Genomic DNA, 21,210 nt, shown 5'->3' with positions numbered 1-21,210 from the left:
CACATTTGCATTGCAATGTGTAGTGAATCTGTTAGGCAACTCTTCATCAGTCAGATATAATCTGTGTTTCTGGGTAAGGTCACTTACAAAAGTGAAAAGGCTCAGAGCACTCCTTGTTGTACAAATGCACCAAATGGTCTGTCTGGTGCATTTATTAGTATAAGCTCACATTTTGTTCAGAAGGGTCCCCTGAAAATCTGTCTACACCAGATGGGCTACATGCGCCCCCTCCAAGCCTTCACCTGTGACCCCCCCCCCCCCCCCCCCCCCAGCTTCTTCCTGCTGTCGGACTTATTTGATATAGTTTGTAATACCTGCTGATATTACAGATGGTGTTTGTTTTTTTTTTTTTTTGTTTTTTTGGGGGGGGGGTTATGAAATGTTTTAACTTGGTCTCAGAAATAAGGGTAATGTGCAGCCCTTTTGAAGGCTACTAACTTAATAGCTGTATCTCTATTAAGCTGTCTAGAATACCTATTCCATAAAAAAGCATCTAGCAGGTGCGAAAGACATTCCACTGACTGTACAGACTGACTCCTGACTTGCAGGTACCTGGTAGAGTACTTGTATATGGAAAAGACGTGCGCATAGTAGCACAGTTTATGAACCTGTAGAAATGCAGTGCATCTAATACAGGTATGGCATCAGTTTTCCAGAATTCTTAGGATTGAGGGATTTTTGTATTGGTGCTTCTAGAATGTGAAGTGCAGTCTAAAATATAATTGCAATGCTTGTTTGTTTGTTTTGTTTTTTAAATTTCCCCTACCCCAATACTGTCCCTGAACTTGACACTGCTTGTGTACAAGAAATTCCTGCAATCGTCCTTGCTGTGTTCTTCAATAGACATGCAATAGGCTTCATGTACAACAAAGTGCTCACACAGTGCCTGGCCTTCATCTTGTCATCTCTTCAGCTTTGGCAAGTTGTGCTCTGTTTTACATGAACACTTGTGAATATTACAAATATGTACAGAGTAGATGTTGGGTTCAGTAGAAAACGTTAAACAAATATCTACAAACAACCTATTCGGGTTTGAAAACATGCTACTCCCTCACCTAAAAGCCCACTAAACCTTAAATATAAGCTGGGGCTACCAATAACTGTAGATAAGTGACGTTGCATCAAAACTTAGTCTAAATTTTTGCAGCGGACTATATAATTGTGTTTTACGTTGACGTTCTGTGCAATACAATTCTACACCATTTGTAAATGTACATTTTGCAGAATTTCTATTCTGTGTAGATCTGGGATGACAAGGGTTAATTCATCTTACTGTGTGGTGCAGTACAGGTTATACTGGGGACACTTAAGGCCAAATTCCACCAGTGACTCATTTGAAATTTTGGGGGAAAATCTGCAGAATTGTTTAGAACACTTTTTTCATACTGATAAGCTCCTTAAACTTAATACATTAGTTTTATTACAATTGTAGATATTTCGAATGAAGCTATGACTCTTGGGGCGGGTGGAGGAAATGTCTTGTTTCCTGTCTGTAATCCAATTGAACAGCAGTACAGAGTCCTTTTTAGGCTGGTAATGGAGAACCAAACGTGGGGGCTGTTCAACTTGTATATTTCACTCTTGGCATTTCTTTTGTAATATAACTTATCTTGCAGGTTTTTTTTTTTGTTTTTTGGGGGGGTTTTTTTTAAAGGGAACTTGGATGGAACTTTGGAAACTCATCGCCATTTATTTATCGCCACTGAATCCGCAGCGCTGTACAGAGAACTCACATCAGTCCCTGCCCCATTGGAGCTTACAGTCTAAATTTCCTAACATATACACACACAGACAGAGAGAGACTAGGGTCATTCTGATAGCAGCCAATTAACCTACTAGTATGTTTTTGGAGTGTGGGAGGAAACCCACATAAACACGGGGAGAACATACAAACTCCACACAGATAAGGTCATGGTCGGGAATTAAACTCCTGACCCCAACGCTGTGAGGCAGAAGTGCTAACCACTTAGCCACCGTGCTGCTTACATTCCTAACTGAGAACAATTTACAGCGCTATAATAAAAATGTATGGACTTGGAATATCCAACTTTTAAAACCATACACCATATACATTGTGGAGAATGGAGACAGAAGGGGTATTGCTGATCTTCAACTGAGCTATTTATTTTATGTAACTTCTAACAGCTGGGTGGCCTTTTGTTTTCTTGTTGCTTCTAGGGAACTTATAGTAGAAAGGGTTAGATCCCTATCTGTCGTCTGAAGCTGAAGGATTATGCAACTTCATTCCATATCTTTCTTCATATACATATTTGATCTGTTATAATTCATGTACAGCCCTCTGATTGAAAAGCTGCTTCCTCTATCCACTTTGGAAAAGTTTGCCTGGCTGTCATGTAGGAAGCGGAGTTTCATCTGCTTTTTAATTTCTGTGTGGTTAAACCTCTGTTTTGGCGCACACTATACTGTATTCAGGGAAGTGGTGGGGGAGGTCAGTGATTCAGATGTGCTGTGCCAGTTCTCTGGGTGTCGAGTTTAACTCTGTAGATGCACTATGTGCTCATAGTGCAAGTATTAACCTTGTGCACAACTACATAGCATGTATGACCAGATTACGGTATGTCCTTATGTGGGCTAATTGCTGAGGAAAGAATCTCACCGTGTGATCACAACTTTTTCCTTAATTTTTGTTAAGCTCCTAAACTTAACATTCAGAAATACTGTATACATGTGAACAGCTCTTTACAAAAACCAACTTTTTTTATTTGGATGACCACAATCAGACCAGCACCAAAGGATGAGTTGAATAGAAATGTGATGTTTGGGTTTTTTTGTTTTTTTTGTAAAATATATTTAAAAAAATAAATAAATGGAACACTAGATTATGTATGGCCATTGTGTTTACGGCCAAGATCAGGAAAAACTGCTAAGGTTGCTTCAAGATTCTATATCTGATTCGGAAAATCCAGCACAGCTGCACAATCGTAAAACGGAACAAAAAAGTGTATCCTATAGCTATTGTGTCTGGAGAGTTCCCTGAAAACTGCTCCAATATAGATGTTCAAAAGCGACTTCAATAAATATATTTGATCCCTACAGGATCTGGTTCTTCCAGTTTGTGATATGGAAAATAAGAAAAAGCAATGGTGTAATCTGTGGAGTTACGTGACTATTTGTGAATAAATTAGATAAAAGCCAAAACAAATTGCTCCGTATTATGCCTTTCGGAAACTGGTGAGATTTCCATGGTACATAGGCACTCAGAATGAAAAACCTAAAAATTTAAAACGATTGTAGTATTAAGTGGTTACATTAACCTAACAAGTGATTTAAAACAGCATTTTGAACTTATGGATCCAGTAAGATGTAACAAATCTTTTATGCTATAACTGGTAAATGTATATGCAGTATGCTCAACAAGAAGGCAATAGTGGAAAATAATTACACTGGCAATTGATGAATTTCAAAGTTTCTTATCTCAACAAATCCTGATCACAGGGCACATTTTCATCTTGTAACACCACTTCCTACTGAAATTGGAGTAAAGTAGAATCTACTTAACGCTGTTAACATAATGTAAAAAAAATAAAACAAAAAAAATTCAAGGGCACTGTTTACATATGTGCAATATGATACAAATGTGTGCGTCTGTCATTGCTTGTTGCCCAGATCCCCTGTCTAGTTGGTTTTGACCTTCCATATATGTAATAAGTGAGCTCTCACATGAGTTATGTGGACAGCACAAGGCTTAAAAATAGTATGTATGGTGTTTAGCCTGTAACTTACATCTGATGTGTACTGTTTTTAGTTGTTTATCTGGATTACTTGTGACTGTCGTTGTCTGTATTTCCAGCACTGGCAAGTTTTCACAGAGGTGACAGAAGTTTTTATCCTAGTGCCTGCTCTGCTGGGCCTGAAGGGTAACCTAGAAATGACGCTGGCATCTCGCCTCTCGACTGCGGTGAGTATCTTGCAGCTTCTGGAAAGCATTAATATGGAAACCACCCACAGTCTGTTTCACTGGGAATAGTATCTTTAAAGCTGCCTTGTAGCAGATGTTGGATTGTGTAAATCTGCAATCTCTGCTTCCCAGCATATCTGGTTTTCTGAATATAGATGCCCTTAGGGGCCTAGGCTGCATTGGTCGGCACTGTAGTATAACAGAACTATTCTCTGTGGCCTCCTATATCGCCTTATCTCCTGTATTGCTATATGCTAGCAAACTTTGCACTCAACTTTAGTCAAAAAATTTACTTGCTTGGAATTTTAAGTCAATTGAAAGGGTACTGGGAGATTGTTAAAAAATATCTAATGGTCAACCATAGTGCATGTTGAATACAATCTACAACTGCAGGGTCAGTAATGATAAATCATGTCCTTAAATGGGCGAGGCCCATATAAATACAACAGCGTAATGGAACATGGGCATTTGGAGAGACCATGCTTGACCATTAAATTGCAGCAGACTTTATAAAAGGGATGAAGTTGGGGAAAGTCTTGTTGTTCTCCCCCAAATGTATCAAGTGGACAGTTCTTTGAAATGGAGTCCCCACAAGAACTAATAAAACTTACAGCAGTGTTATGTGTATTTGGACTGTTTCAAACACTCTGTTCCTGTTACCTTTGTTCTTCTAATGGTCATAGTAACCTGGTCACACTATAAAATATTGCACAACAGGAGGTCATTCCTTGCGCTTACTCAATGTTGTCTGTTTGGCAGGATTTTTACATGGCACCATCTGTACATTCTCTTTGGCTGCAGGATATTTGTTACACACAGCAGTCATGCTCTTCAATATCATTTTTTTTATTTTTTTGTAAGAGGAATCTAAACTTTGGTTTTGCAAAGCTAAATTATTTGCCTTATTGACTACATATGATAGCTTTCTCACCATCCGAAAGAAACACTAAAAGACTATAAGTGTTACAACACCTAGAATAGGATAAATATTCTCCCCTGTTCCTTAAGCTTAATATGCCTATGGAAGAAAAATGTGCTGGTTATTTAACATAATTGTGAAAACGATAGTAAGTAATAGCATTTTGCTACCCAGAGTAGATTTGTCCAGAAATGGACTTCCTATTGATGAGATTTGTTCACTGTAATGTTGACTAGAATAAGGCTGCTGTAAGCATCCATTTCGCTGTGCAAGAGGCCTGCTAATGGCAAAGGTTTTTTTATAAAACAGAAATCTATGGTATAACTCACCCCAAAGAATCATTTTAAGAAGCTATACCATCTTCTCTAGGTGTGTAGTTAAGCAAACCACCTCTCCTGGCCCTCTAGCCTAATTGTGTCAGATTTTAATTTGTGTTTCTCCTACCATATTCTATGTTCAACGTAACTTTTGGTTACTTGTATCCATAAAAAGGTTCAGTTGAAAATGCTATGATTTTTTTATTTTTTATTTTATTTCATTTAACAGTTTCCATTCAGCATTGTATTGATGTGCTGTTGCATTGGAGAGAGAATAAAAATGAGTTTTACATATTGTTTTCTAGGCCAATATAGGACAAATGGAAACTGCCAAGGAGAAGTGGACAATGATTATTGGTAACATGGCGCTAATACAGGTAGGCAATGGTATGCACATTGGTATGACCTAACATAGGGCATGGTAAGTGGCCTAGATTGCTGTAGATTATCAGTGTAAGAATGCCGATTCTATAAATCGAAGGTTCCCAACTGTTAATGCATTAAACATTTTTTCCAAAGATTGCTAATTGCTGCCTTTTTAAATGCTTTCACATTTATTCTTTCAAGCAGTGTTTTTATAGATTGTTCAATTACTTTTCTGTTTGGTTGATGTATGATGAACCATTCTCATCCTCACAAGACAGTCGGACCTGTTTTATTTTTTTTATATAGCACCTGTCATTATGTAGTGCTGTACAGAGGATATGTAGTCATCCTCATTAGTTCCTGCCCCAGTGGACAATATAAATTCCCTACCACTCTCAATCTAAGGTCTATATTATCATAAGCCATTAATCATCCCATATACACAGAGAACTACAAAGCACCTGGTGGAAACCCACGCAGACACCAGACAGACTGACCAGACTCCCCACACATACAACCTTGGTCTGAATTGAACACGTGACCGAACAGTGGGTCACCTTGCTGACCAAACTGGGAGGAAAAGAAAAATTTGGTGTTATGCTAAAGCACCTGCAATTTGATAAATCTCTGAAAAACCTAACATTTTATAGGTTTCATGTCAAGACAGTTTGTTTTTATTAGTGCAGTGGGTCTGTCCTTCTCCAAAGCAGTATTGTACTTGCTCTTCCAGTGTTTTTAATGTGCTGGTAGATGACTGGTTTTGGCCATAAGAAGATTAAATTCCTGCAGGTAAGGAAAGGGACAAATTAGGCAAGTTAATGGGTCGCTTCTGTAGAGTTCTTTACCTCCAATTTCATGCAGTTGCTTTGGTTTGTTTTACCTCGTCTGACAAGTGTTTGGAGTGATGCACGCTGATTGGAACATAACTATTCAGCATTGACATCAGGGTGTATATAATTATAGTTCATTGCCCACCCACCATGCCTCATCCTTCTGAAGTCCCTTCTAAAGCTAGCAATACACAGGCCAATGTTCTGTGTCTTGGCTGCATGGCAGACTCCTTTTGATGTCCCTGGGACCTGTAATGCTAATGGTGAGGGTTTTTACCAATATAACCAATGATCAGATTGATTTTGGCAAGACTTATCATACAGCGTGACATTGTATGCTTACTTTATTCTCTCTTTAGGGCCACTTTAATTTATAAGAAGCTGCTCATGCATTGTCCATTGTGTTTGCGATTATATGATATATATATTTTTTTTATTATTTTATTTAAATCTGTACAACGGAATATCCAGTCTTAATGACTTCCAACAATTTATTTTGTTTCTCCTTTAGGTACAGGCGACAGTTGTGGGTTTTCTGGCCTCTATTGCTGCAGTTATTTTTGGCTGGATCCCAGATGGCCATTTCCTTATGGAACATGCTGTGCTGTTATGTGCGAGCAGTGTCTCCACTGCATTCATTGCCTCTCTGGTACTGGGTGAGAACATCTATTTTAATCTTGTGATTTTTATTATTCTGTCTAGTTTTTAGTCACTGGCTTTCTTTCCATACTGTCATGAACGGTTAATGGATGGGCTGCTTTAATATACATGTGCTTCAATTTAGATTTTTCTATTTGGCAGGGCTTGTGATGATTGGGGTGATCCTTGGTTCTAAAAAACTTGGCATTAACCCAGATAATGTGGCAACACCTATTGCTGCCAGCCTTGGAGACCTGGTTACTTTGGCATTGCTATCTGGCATTAGCTGGGGACTCTATAAGGAGATGAGTAAGTAGCCAAATGTCTTGCTGTGAGTTAGAGCGTTCGTTAAAGTGGTTTACCAGTTAATTTGAGCAATTTCCTACTCCCCTCGCCCCTTATTGAACTCTGTAATAGTCATTTATTTATGCATATCAGATCTAGCACTGATTGACGTATTCATAAACTGCATCTTTCAGCTTTTAGCTTACATTGATGGGTCAGTCAGTGCAATTGTAAGTTTTACTATGCTTATCAAACAGAACACATTAGTGTACTAGAGGCCTTAAAGCTGCAGGAAACTGTCTAAAGACCCTTAAATCCACTAGCATGTGTACTGTTTGTTCAGTGCTGGATTGCCAGATAAGAAAGTGTAAATAAATACCATTATTGTGAGTGGAGGAGGCTATAGATGGGGGGCAACTTTAGAACAACTTTATTAATGGTTTATGCAGAGTAGGGTATAGGGTGGTGTAGAATACACCATTAAGACATGTCTTACAGTCACTTAAAAGGCTACTGTAATGCTGGGTGTACATTACAGACAATTTCTCCTGATGCAATATTGATATCATTAATTTTGTTAACAGCAATATCCTGATCAGCATGCCAATTCACCCATACACTTACACGTTTTACACAATTTACCTTCGGATCTGTGCTTCATATGTCATAACGATCTGCTGAAAAGATCATGACTCTGTAAACGCTATGGAGATCTGCCTGCATTGCTAGTTGTGAGTGGGTACACACTGCAGAAATTGGCTGACATCGTTTTATCGTTTCTAGAGGCTTAGTCCTGTTATAAAATCAAACTATACAATGTGCTTTGGTACGGTAAAACGTGATCGTGGGAGCGTACACACTAATGCAGTATTGGACCTAATAGTTCTTTGTCGTGTCATTGGTACAATAATTGTGTGAAAAACCTGTAGTGTACCCAGCCTAAAGCTGGGTACACCCTACAGGTTTTTCGTCCAATACTCTCCTCAACCAGCTGACATACGACCGCTCGGGGTCAGTGTGTGTAGTGACACAATGATCGATTGTCGCCTCACTTTGTTGGTGGTTCCGTTCAATATTTTTGTTCTAATCACTATTCCATCGCGTAGTGTATAAATTTATGATTGATCCACGATAATCCTCCGATACTGCCTCGCGCTGGGGCTACGTCGGGGGCGTGTATGGAAATTTCAGATACCTCTACCTGTCCCACGTGGTGTGGTGTTCGCATATCACTGACTTGTTAGTTGGATGATTGTAACGGAATAGCAATAGCAGTAGTCTATTGCATTGATGCGTCTAGCATATGGCTGCCAGTTTAATAAAGTGTAGTGTTCTACTAAAACAACGTTTTTATGTGTATTGCTTATGTCTGCCTTCTTAATTGGGTCCTTGTACCAGCTTATTGTTCATGCAACACACATTCTTTTGTAGAGCAAATTATGTATGTCAGAATGGCTAATTCTACTAGTGTCCATGTATTGTACTAGAATACACATATTTTTGTTTTGTATACATGTATATTGTACCTGTCTGATGGTAGACCATTACACTTGTGTAAAGCACATGTGTTATGTAACCCATTACATCTATATTGGCAACCTATCCATATTTATCCTCTCTGAACTTATACCTTTTATAAACTAATATTTGTAACATACCAAGAATAAACCAGTGTTAATGCAACAATGAATGAATGAAGACAGTTTTGTCGTTTTTCGTGTGTGTGTGTGTGTATATATGTATATATATGTGTGCAGTTTTGGGTGTAACTTTTTAGTGAAGGCCATGCCCCTTTATGCTAATGTCTTTGTTATATCGTTACATGACCCACAAATGTCACTTTTTAGTGTGTACATAATTAAAATCATTATTTGCAACAACATGGCTGTAAAAAGTCACTACCGGTACAGTCCCTCTATCGTCTAAAACCAGGCTAGTGTGTATGCAGTCTATAGACTGAGCGATCGGACAATCGATCAGATGTTAAATCAATCGACATAAAAAGTTGGTGTAAAATTAGGCAGTGTACCTAGCTTAAGTTATACTGCAGTTCAGATATTGGATATCATTTTTTTTTTTTTTTTTTTTCTTTTTCTCCTCCCCTTACCTGATATAGAAACCAATGTGTTTGTCAGCCCAATTGTTTGTGTACTCTTCATATCTCTGCTGCCAGTGTGGTTTGTAATTGCACGGAAAAATCCAACTACAAAAGAGGTGCTTGCATCTGGATGGGAACCAGTTATCATTGCTATGGCTATTAGCAGGTAAGTTAACAAATAATGGTGTTTCTATTTAATAAGCCAAAGGAAGCATGTTGCTTGAGTTGGTACCACACTCTGGTAGTTGTAAGAAGTCCAACTTGCATAAAACAGCCCTTGTTCAGAATGAATGTATAGCGTGTGTATATTGCGGATATGTTGTCCCAGTACTTTGAAGCCATTGACATATCTGGTAGTCAAATCCAGTTGAATTAAGGGTCTGCCAGATGACAATTAAACAGGCACATTGCTGTGGTTTTGCAGCTTTTGCATTCACCACAATTTTATTGAACGTTTATATAGTGCCGGCATATGCTGTAGTTTTTGATTAAATTAGCCAAGATGCCTTTAACCTTTATTTTTAAATTCCTAACTTGCGTATGGACTATTGTACACTGTCTTCTGACACTGTCATATTGTGAATGGATCAAAACTGTGTCACACCTGTTTCTTTTCTACCTATGGCAGCATCGGGGGATTGATTTTGGACAAAACGGTGTCTGACCCTAACTTTGCAGGAATCGCAGTTTTCACCCCTGTCATAAATGGTAAGTGTGAATTTAGTCCATTTCCACTCTAACTATGTTTAGGACAAAGATAACCCCAAAAAGTAAGAAGTGTAACAGTTTGGGTATACAATGTAGTGTTATGTTTGGCCTATTGTGGAGTGCAGTATGTCAAAATTAAATGGGCCATATAGCGCAACATTTTTAGTAACATTTGGAGCAGACAATGGCTAAGAGTCTGAATACTCTTGTGTCTTAGTTTCAGCACTTGGGAGTCTTGTAGAGGATCCTCAACTCATTTAAGCAGGGCTAGCAATAACAAAATATGAAATGGTGTTTTATCCCACTGCTGACACTGAATACGATCTCTTCACCAAAACAACTGAGGCATATTATTTTAGTTCTTATTCCACTACTCTAGACATTAGTTGCAGCACCTCCAATTATTACGAAAGTTCATAGGATTAATGGGATATGAAATGTATTTCAGACACCTTCTAAACCATGCACTTGGGATACTACTGAGTTCTGTCCACCAACAGATTTGTTAAGATCTAGCAAGTATAGTTTGGTTTTAATTGTACTACAATCAATGCACCTTCATTTGTAAATTGTATTCATTATAACTAATGCTTATGGGGCCACTGACCAAAGGTTGATCTGGTGCTAGTATACTGCTTATTCAACCCCCATTAAAAAAATGTTGTTGTGGCATATTCTAAATTTGTGGATTAGTGAAAATTAAACTTCTAAATATTTCAAAGTAATGGTTACCATGGCAAAACACATATCCCAAAATTTGTAAGTGTGTTGGTGATTTAGCTGGGGACGCTATATGAATGTTATGCATAATTTTATGTATGGCTGCACAGACTTGGTCAGACTTCATATATCTTTCCAGTAAAGCCTAAACTGGTTCACCACAACTTTTATATGACTACTGCTGAGCTACTTTCTCGCCAGGTACGCCTTTGTAAAGGAACCTTGTAAGTATCATCATCATTTATTTATATAGCGCCACTAATACTGCAGCGCTGTACAGATAACTCACTCACATCAGTCCCTGCCCCATTGGAGCTTACAGTCTAAATTCCCTAATATAGACACACACAGGCAGACAGAGAGGGAGACACTAGGGTCAATTTTGATAGCAGCCAATTAACCTACCAGTATGTTTTTGGAGTGTGGGAGGAAACCGGAGCACCCGGAGGAAACCCACGCAAACACAGGGAGAACATACAAACTCCACACAGATAAGGCCATGGTCGGGAATTGAACTCATGACCCCAGCGTTGAGGCAGGAGTGCTAACCACTTAGCCACCGTGCTGCCCATAAGTAGTCGGCAAAACGGACGTTTTGCTGCATGTATGAGTCAAAAGCCATTTCAGATGCTAATCTGAGTTTCAGTTTATTTCTCTCGTATGCCAAAATTAAGTAAATCTAGATAGAAAGTTTTTGCCTGGTACAAAGTATATCTGAAAAGTGAAAATATGCTACAGTTGTATGTTGCTAATGCTAGGAGCCAAGTAAAACTATACTATGTTAATGCTTGATTTGTCTTCCATATTCTAGGTGTTGGAGGAAACCTGGTTGCTGTTCAGGCCAGCCGTATATCCACTTACCTCCACATGATGGGGTCACCAGGAGATGACACTGTATTTGTCCCTCGCAAGTGCCCCACTCCTTGCAGGACCTTCTTCAGCTCTGGTACAGTATAAGTGTTGCTTTAGCCTACGGAAAGCTCAATGGATCTTTTTTGGTCTAAAATGGTTTGTACTGTGCTACATGGCAAATGTATGTGCAGTGGTAAACATAAGGTTATGTGAGTGAAATATAATATAATTTTTAATCTAAAAATATAATAGAACTTCCTATAACAGCTGAAACATGTTAACTAGTTCTTCTACATAATGCAATTTGTATTTGCTGTTTAGTGGTCATTTGATATGAAGATAGCGTTCAAAAGGCAGACAAGGATGCCTACATCAGTAAGGGGCACTATTCTATGGGACAATGCTGTTACTGCAAGCTAATGAAACTACTCTGCACAAGGGGTCCAGAGGCTGCCCCCAAAAAGCTGAAGGGATATATTTATAGATCTGAAAGAAAAAAAAGAAAATAAAGCTATTTTTAGGCCAGCATATCGAGTTTAATGACACACTCTGGACCCAATGTTTGTAAAGCTTTTAATTCTGCCATCCACAGGAACAGAGATCTAGAAACTCATCACACAATTATTGGTATAAGTCTGCAAAGGCTACAACAGTGTCCTTGGGAACCATTAGGTCTAGCCCAGATCTCCATTATCTCCTCTGGAGTTGCAGACGTTAAGATGGTCTACAAAACCTAATAAAAGCAAGTGTCATTGTCCCTGTTCCTTCAAACCAGGAAGGCATCAGTTTCTATTCAAAGTTGTTCCTGGTACAAAACTAGTCTGAACTTTACTGGATTAAAGACTGTTTGGCTATTCAAGAGGTTTCCAAATGGAGTTGGTCAACTCCATTCTCCACCCGATCGGCATGGGAGATTTCTTTACTTCAATAGGCTTGCAGTGCAATTATTTCCATTCTTACTGCAATAAAACATCAATTCCTTAAGGTGGGTACACACTACAGAGTTTTCATCCAATAATCAGCTCAACCGCTCGTTCGAAAGTTGGGCCAGTGTGTGTAGTGACACGATGGTCGAAAGTCTGCCCAAATGGAAGATTGTCGCCTCGTTCGGTTGGTCGTTCAATATTTTCGTTCTAATATCTTTTCCATTGTGTAGTATGTAGAAGTTTCCGACCAATCCTCCAATACTTCCTCGAGCTGGGGCTCCCTTGAGGCATATGTATGAAAATTTCTGATGCCTGTACCTGTCCCAAGTGGTGCGTTATCCGCATATCACTGACTTGTGTTTTGTATACATGTGTTATTTCACCTGTCCGGTTGCAAACCATTACACTTCTGTAAAGCATGTGTTCTGTAACCCTATGCATCTATATTGGGAACCTATTCATAGTTACCCTTTTATAAACTTATAAAGTCATATTAACTAATATTTGTAAAATACCCAGAATAAACCACAGTTTTAAATCAACAGCTTTATTGCAGGAAAAAGTACAAACATTTTTATTGTAGAATATCAAGTGGGAAAAAAATAGTACTACACTTTAAAGGTCCTAGTGGTTTGTGGAAGAACTTTTTTTTTTTTTTTTTTCAAACGGCATACACATTTCAAGAAAACTACTCAGTTTTTTTTAATTTTTTTGTTTTGTTTTTTCTCCCTCCGAACTTTCATCAGATATGACGATTGTGTCTACGAAACAAGAAAATAAAAAAATATTTAGCATTAAACTTCTATATCTGTAATAAAGTTAACAGTAGTTTTACTCCCAACACCAGAAGCGGTCTCATTTGCTCACCTTGCGCACTGCTCGATATCCGTTTGTTGTGGTCTCTCTGGCACAATTGCAACAATAATGAGCTTAACGGCCATAGATTCTGGAAAACAGGCGCCATTTTGTTTATTATGGTACGGGCATGTGCACAAAGCATTTATTTGTCTACACATGTTCACTTAAATACGTGTATAACTTTTTTTTAATCTTGGTATTCAACATCAATTTTTTTTTCTTGTTTGATAACAGGTGTTACATTAGTGGTATCTAAACAGGCCTTTTCACCGTTCATTCTTTGGCCGAAAAAAAAAAATCTGTTACATATCAGGAGTTTGTATTGCTTCATGTGAAACTAGAATAAAATACATAAAGTCCTTCAGACAGGTACACTACACATTCTACTCACTTTTTTTAATGTTTCTACGAATTCGCACAAGTCTCCTTTCCTCTTTAATCTTAAGGTCCGACCACCTCTTCTGGACATGGAATTTTATTTCTTTCCAAATTTTTTCCTGTAGTATTTGCATTATCGGTTCCTTTCTATTAACTTTTTTCTGTACTTTCACTTTTGATAGTCTTAGTCCTACTGGTTTAGTACTTTCACCATCATCTCCACCTCTCTTGGGCTAATTGACTTTGCTCTGTTAACTGCAGTAAACTTTATTTCTTAGTCTTCTTGAGCATCTCCATCCCCCACCTTAACTCTTTCATAACTTTTTGGCCCTATCAGCACCATCTGTCTCCATAGCTGCAACCCCCACTGACACCTTCTCCTCACCGCCATCTTCTCACGTTCCACTGCACCAGACAGGTTTCTCTGTAGTTTTATACACTCAAACATGGGTGTTTGTTTCTGCTGTGGACCAATCAACGATTATGCCCGCAGAGCATTGTGGGTGATGCCTATTCGTGTATAATAACCTCATGTATGGAGATTTTTAACTATAACATGAATGAATGAAAAGACAGTTTTGTCTTTTATGTGGTTTTGGGTGTTAACTATAGTGAAAGCTCTGCCCCTTTATGCTAATGTATTTGAAGCAACATTTGCGGGGCATGTAACAATATACCAGTGTGTGTGAAATTAAAATCATTGTTCAGAACAAAATGGCTGTAAAAAGTCGCTACCTGGACGGCCACTCTTCCCTTAATCGTCTAAAACAAGGCTAGTGTGTATGTAGTCCATGGACCGAGCGATCGAATGTAAAATCGATCGGTGTAAAAAGTTGGTGGAAAATTCTGTAGTGTGTACCCAGCTTTTAATTTATCAAGGGATATCTTTCAGTTCTCCTGCCTTCCATTTGGAATCTCCAAGTATCAGAGGACCTTGACCAAGGTGATGCTGGTCCTTATGGCTCAGAAAATGTGGCATAAACCTTTGGCTATATTTAGATTACATTCTTGTCATAGGACTGAACACACAGCCAAGAATGACAACGCAGGTGCTTTTTGTTCCTTCAAAAGCATGGCTGGATTGTGAGCATAACAAAGTCCTCTTGTGTCCTTGACTCCAGTTCCTGGGGTTTCAGATAGATATGTAAAGGACCACAAAATATGTTGCACGTGAAAGGCTTAGCAAATGTCAGTCTGTTGCATCAGATTCATTTCTGGCGACTGATTTTTAATAAGGAAATTTAATTCTCTTAAGAATGTTCTCTTCTCTGCCATAGGCATTCTTCTATTGGCAAAGTGACCTATGCAAAACCTTCAGCTGGATTTACTCGCCCAGTGGGATCACTTTATTTTTATGTGGTCGGACGCAAGATCACACAGGAGTCGCTCAACTGATGTCCGCATCCAAAGTTAAGAAATCAAGGTATAATTTTTTCAGAACCTGAGTGGATGGTGCTCACGACAGACTCGAGCTCCACAGACTGGGCAGCTCAACTGCTTACAAAAGAGACACACATGGCTGCAGAACAATACATCTCCACACAAATGTTCTGGAAATTGGAGCAATTCAGCATTTTCAGTCTTTCCTACTGCCCTATGCATTCTCTTTTTCCATTATGGACTGCACCGTGAGAAAATTCAACACTGACAGTGAAGGTAATGGCAGTCATTTTGGACTTGTAGCATTTTTTTCAATCCACTGCAAACCATGGGTAACTAGAGCAACCTTGGTTTCTACCATGCAGGCCTGAGCTTCTACACCAGGGATCAGTACTTCACCTGAATCCAGGCCATCTCCTCTTTGCATAGAGATTGAGCAGTCACTATTTAGACGCAAAGGTGTCTCTGATGGTTATTGATCTACTTGGATTCAAGCAAGAAAAAACTAAATATTTTATTAAAGAATCTGTAAAACATTCCTCTTGTGGAATCCTCCATCTTTATGGACCACATCTGCAAACGTCTCAATCTTGGAATTTCTTAAGGATGGTTTTGATGAAAGTCTGGCTCTCTACCATAAAAGTTCAGGTATCTGCATTGAGTATATTTCTTAACATCAAGCAGTAAAAAGACTACTGTCCAGGATCAAATTTCTGGATATTGTTTTGGATCCTGTTGAACCATTGCAAGATACTCTACTGAAATGGCTCTCAAGTGGTGTCGTGTGGAGGTTTTTTTTTTTTTTTGTTTTTTTTGTTTTTTTTTTTGACAGCTTGGAAAGTTTCTCAGACTCCAGTGTGGGGGCCCCATATATAGCCTCAATGTGTTTTATTTGCCCTATTATTACTCTGCTGATTAGGGGGTAACCCATTTTATAGTTTGCCATGCAGTACTTCAAGGAATTGAACGATAAGTGTGTCTCTTTGGCAATTCAGGATGGAACAGACACATATTATGTAATGCATCACAGAATAGAAATACAACACGATGTCTGTTCCCTTGTGTATTGCCAAAATACAGCATTTTTCAGAGCATGCCTCAGTTATTTTAAGAGATATTCAGAAGTGTATTTTGAAATAAAAAGAACATTCCTGTTATAATGTTATGTTTGTGCAGTTAAAATTCTGCAAAGACTTGTTTGTTGTAGATCCAACATGCTGTAGTGGTCCTCCAGTGCAGGTATACTTTGTTTTGATTCATTGAAAGTATTTCTTAGATGACCGTGAGTTGCCACATGGTTCAGAATAAATGTCACAATTTACCTGCATACTCTTAACAACTTTTTTTTTTTTTTTTTTTTTCTCCTTTCTGGTCCTCTCCCAGATGTGAATTCCCGTTCAGCCCGTGTCCTGTTTCTCCTAGTGGTGCCTGGTCACTTGATTTTCTTGTACACCATCAACTCCATGCAGGCCGGACACACCACTATGACTCTGGTCTTCATGGTTTTCTATATGATGGCAGCACTGCTTCAGGTCTGTGTAACCTAGTCACACCCACTGTCTGTCAAACATTTGCTTATTTGATCTAGTGCATCTCGCGTGGTAATCTCAATAGCCCCTAGGTGGCTTATACAGTGTTTTATTGGCACATTACCACAAGATTACTCCCCCGCACCCCCAATATACTTATGAAAATTGTGGTGTTTTTTTTTAGTGAATGAATGGTAAACCTCAAAGCCTATGCATTTTATAACGGCTAAGTCTGTGCTTCAGTGTTTTTTGGCTAAGGAGCGCTGTATTAAGTGAACGCCACACCCATTATTCATAGTAACTTACTGCGAATGTAATGTAATTGACTATGTAGTTACACTGTTGGTAAATAACACTCATCGTACATTGGTTATTAATGCCACTTACCCCATTTCTGTGTTTCAGGTTCTGGTTCTCCTGTATATTGCAGACTGGATGGTCCATTGGATGTGGAGCAGAGGGATGGATCCTGATAACTTCTCAATTCCCTATCTCACTGCTCTGGGTGATCTGTTGGGCACTGGGCTTCTGGCCCTTAGCTTCCATGTGCTTTGGCTAATTGGAGACCGAGACACTGATGTTGGAGACTGAACCAAATTTACTTAGACAATTCACTCTAGTTTTATGAGTAAATGTTATAGGGACCATCATATGGCCTGGATTCAAGTTGCGAATAACCAGAAACAAGTGCAATTTTCTTCTTGAGGCAAACTTGAGCACAAGGTTCAATTTGTATAATATATTTTTGCACAACAAGGCCTGTGTGCGCAGCTGGACCTGTTTATGAGCATTGGACGTCTGCTTCCTTCCTTTTTGTTCACCTATTCTTCCACTTGCCTTCCCACTTCAGCAGTGGTAATGTTTGGATGTGTATATGACAGGGTTCTTATATTTTTGGTTTTGCAGGAATTGCTTTGTATTTAAAATGTCACGGTTATACATAACAGATGTTATACATTTTAAATAGGGCCCCCTTTTTGTTTTGTTTTAAACAATGTTCTATGAACAACATGCCATCTCTAATATGGTTTGTTATTTCAAGAGTACAGCTCTGAAAATGTCCATATAAATGGAGGAGGCTTCATTTGTGGAGTGGAAAATATCTTAAAAGCCATTATCGCCATATATAATTTCCTGTTCTGCCAAAGGGTTAGGGATTTGGTTATTGTAATATGCAATGGTGCAATTTAAATTAAGAGTGACATAGGAACCTTGCATGAATGCGTGCTGTGCTGGCAGCTATGGTACAGAAATATTTTCCAATCGGAGCGAAGATTTTAACCAGGAATGTTGCATGAGGTTCATATGGGACCTTGTTCTTAGTTGAACCATCTCCCATAGCTCTTTCCCCAGCATTCAGTTGTTCACCCATATGAAGTTCTAAAAATTGTAATTAACTGTGAATGAAAAGACTGCATTTTGCAGTATGTGGTGCACCGGTCAAAATGTCTGCTTGTGAACTTGTTACAACACTGCTGTGGGCATGAACCATGGCGTCCATTTCTGCTAATTCTCTAGCAGCATCCCTCTCTATGATGAGGCGTCTGTTACTCCACATACGGGACACACCAATAATTTGTGACACTATAATAAGGAATGGAGCCTTTTTCACTTGGCCTTGTGCTTCACTGATGGAATTTTTCACACTTTTTGTTTTTTCCCCACTGGCGTAAATATAAGACTTGTGGAGATGCATACGCAGATAGTATTTGGATGCAGAACTGACACACATCACCTTTGTACTAAAATTATTTTTAAAATCAATACATTTTGACAACTGGTAACTTAATTTCCATAGCCAGTAGAAGGGAACAGGGTATCTTGTATACCGCTCCTAGGACTGTCTCATTACACTTCTACTATTAAAATGTAAAAATGGTCTGTTCAGGAAGTGGCTGGTGACATGCGGCTTCAAGAACTACCATATGCTAGCCATATACGATTTAAATGCAATGATTGAATCATACTAGTCACATCTGTCAATATTTACAAATGTCTTCAGAGTCTTATGTGCTGCCACTAAAAGTGTTGAGCCCAAGCTCTGCTTTGGTTACGTTCCTTTGTTCGTTTTACAGGAAAAGTAACCATTATGTGTGATTATTTTTCTCCTTGCCTAAAAAGGTAGCCTTCAAAAGGCCGAGAGCTGGTTGGTATTAAAGCTGCATTACCACCAGTGATCATTATATCTGTCCTCCTGAGAGCCTGGCAGGTTGCTCTATGCAGCTGCTTGTCCTCTGCCTCCATGATGGCCTCACAGCCCTGGGTGAAAACCAGCACTGTGACGTTTTAGAGGAAGTTGTGAGCAGGAGGCCCAATGAGAAGCTGCATTCCTGGTTGTTGTGGCTTCTATTGGCCCTCCAGCTTGCACCCCAATTCTGCAGCCATTGTAAAATGGTGGTCAAAACTGTTCACCAATTTGTCATGATGTGGTTTTAAGGCTTCACATCTGCAGACTGAGTGCTTCTATTACAAGCTGTCTATTAGAATGTAAGTAGATTTAAGGGCTGAGATGTAATTGCTCTCATCCATCCTTGGAACAAGGTAAGAATTTTACACCTGTGGCAATTGAAAATTGTGTTGCCTCATGAATTGCAGCAGTCATTTTTATTTGCATACATTTGCGCTGCTAAATTAAAACTTTGATTAAATTATATTTGTTTATGGAAATAAAGTTATTAAAGGTTATTTAAATATATAAAGTTCCTTTCTGGGTTTTTTTTACATGGCCGTGCATGTAAAATATTTTGCAACGAGTAAATATTAAAAAAAACAAAAATGACCCTTGAGTTTTTTCAACCTGTCATAATTGGCTGTGTATCTTCCATGTGAACCAGCATATGGAGAGTAAACTGCAATAACTCTCTATGTAACTAAGCTTCGCTGCAATTGATACATTTTATGAACTTGTAGTAAAAATTAACTAGTATGTGAAACACTGTCTTCAAAATGTGTTTGCAAATATCTAATATTTGCTTCGATGGAGGTATGAGAGGGAAACCAGGCTTGGTGTACAATTTAATATTTCTGATTTAAAATACAATCCAATTATACTATTTAGCCCCACTGGTGGGGGAGGGGAGTTTCTATACAACAAGGTTAAGGTGCTTTTGTACAGCCTTGAGCCTCAAAATCTGTCTGTCACTGCCTTTTCTTGCACCCCTGCATGCAAGACCTGGTGCCTTAAACAGATGTGACTTTCCAAAACTGCAGAGGTAACTGCTGCTTTTAACATGTATTTATGTTGTGAAAGTTTTTTTTGCTAGACTGTAGCTCTTAAAGTTGACACAGATCTTTATAAAACAATGGATCCTGGTTTTAACTGCATTGCGAGCTAATCGCATGAGAATTCTAGTAGTACAATAAACCCAAGGAAAAAGAGAGGGTCAAGCTCTTCACTAGGGTCTCTATTTTAAATGCATTCTTAGCTGCTTTCTTAGTTTAGGTAAGGTACCCAGGCTGGTTAGCTCCACTTTCAACTGTGGACTTGCTTAGACAGTCGGGTGGTTGTTCCCAGCCTCGCACAATCTGAGTCAAACATGGGGGTTTCTAGGTACACATTTGTACTTCATTATTGCAACAGGTGAAGCTTATCTTTAGTAAGCAGCACAACACCTACCAAGCTCTCTTATCTATGATTTCTGAATGATGTGAACAAACTTTCATTCAGTATCTTCCAGATTTTATTTTACTTTTTCCTTGTGCTGATCACATAGAATTTGCCAAATACAAAAGGCAGGGCTAGACTCTGAGTAGAGTGATAACATTTTCAGCCTATTTTGTCATCTTTCATGAAACTTTCTGCAAATTTGAGGGAATGGCCAATCTTTAAAGCCAGGGATGGTGTTCTGTATTGGTAACTGGATTAATGAAAACAAGTTTCCCTGCATTCTTGACTGCCAAAGTAAATCTGACTGGATGAATAACATTTTATATGATCAATGCTGGGGTCTAACTTGTTTTAAAAAAAAAAAAAAAATGCTCAACTTCTGAGCTAGGTAAGCATGCTGTGTCCTATTATGTTCATGTTAAATATTTCCCTATTTAAGCATATTGCGTTCATTTCCAACATACAGTGATATTGATTTTGAAATCCATTTTCTTAGAGTACAGGCACCTGGTAATAGCAGGTGGTGTCCAGTGGTTTTAACACAAAACATCCCAAACAGTGTAGGTGTGGTGTCATACAACAGCTTTACCATACATACTTTTAAGAACTTTGCCACCAAAAGTGATGTCCAAATACTTTTACGTGTAAAAGCTGAGCTGGAAGAAAACAGTAAGGCATTAGAGGAAAATGTTCAGATTCAGAAATGGCACAAATTCCTGAGGAGAGTCCATCCACGAGTTTTATGTGTAATCCTGACCATTCTACTAGTATACCCATAAGGAAGGGCATGTCTGCAGATGTGCGCCTGAACAGCCCAAGTGTAGCTGGTGATACACCAATTGAGGATGCCACTTTGGAATAGCAACAGGATGAGGGGGA

The 21,210-nt window shown here is 38.7% G+C and overlaps 1 protein-coding gene and 1 long non-coding RNA gene across 4 annotated transcripts in view; one reads left to right on the top strand and one right to left on the bottom strand.

Moving 5' to 3' along the window:
- Positions 1-19,478, top strand: part of SLC41A1 (solute carrier family 41 member 1) — a 27,130-nt gene extending 7,652 nt beyond the window's left edge. For both annotated transcript variants that reach the window (XM_075196148.1, XM_075196150.1), the window contains exons 3-11: positions 3,812-3,919; positions 5,461-5,532; positions 6,863-7,007; positions 7,153-7,299; positions 9,392-9,539; positions 10,002-10,081; positions 11,613-11,747; positions 16,579-16,727; positions 17,130-19,478. In XM_075196148.1, the coding sequence (XP_075052249.1) occupies positions 3,812-3,919; positions 5,461-5,532; positions 6,863-7,007; positions 7,153-7,299; positions 9,392-9,539; positions 10,002-10,081; positions 11,613-11,747; positions 16,579-16,727; positions 17,130-17,315 (1,170 nt within the window). In that variant the 3' untranslated portion in view covers positions 17,316-19,478. The remainder of the gene's footprint in view (positions 1-3,811; positions 3,920-5,460; positions 5,533-6,862; positions 7,008-7,152; positions 7,300-9,391; positions 9,540-10,001; positions 10,082-11,612; positions 11,748-16,578; positions 16,728-17,129) is intronic.
- The window catches only part of LOC142138966 (uncharacterized), a 23,213-nt gene continuing 15,210 nt past the window's right edge, over positions 13,208-21,210 (bottom strand). The window contains exons 3-4 of one of the 2 annotated variants that reach the window (XR_012688137.1): positions 13,447-13,525; positions 13,208-13,340 (exon numbers count right to left, since the gene is read on the bottom strand). This is a non-coding gene — a long non-coding RNA (uncharacterized LOC142138966). Of the gene's footprint in view, positions 13,526-21,210 lie in introns of both variants that reach the window. The other variant, XR_012688136.1, reaches the window with a different exon arrangement.

The sequence above is a fragment of the Mixophyes fleayi genome, chromosome 2, assembly GCF_038048845.1.
Source record: "Mixophyes fleayi isolate aMixFle1 chromosome 2, aMixFle1.hap1, whole genome shotgun sequence".
Taxonomy (NCBI): Eukaryota; Metazoa; Chordata; class Amphibia; order Anura; family Limnodynastidae; genus Mixophyes; species Mixophyes fleayi.
This window is presented reverse-complemented; position numbering and strand designations above follow the sequence as displayed.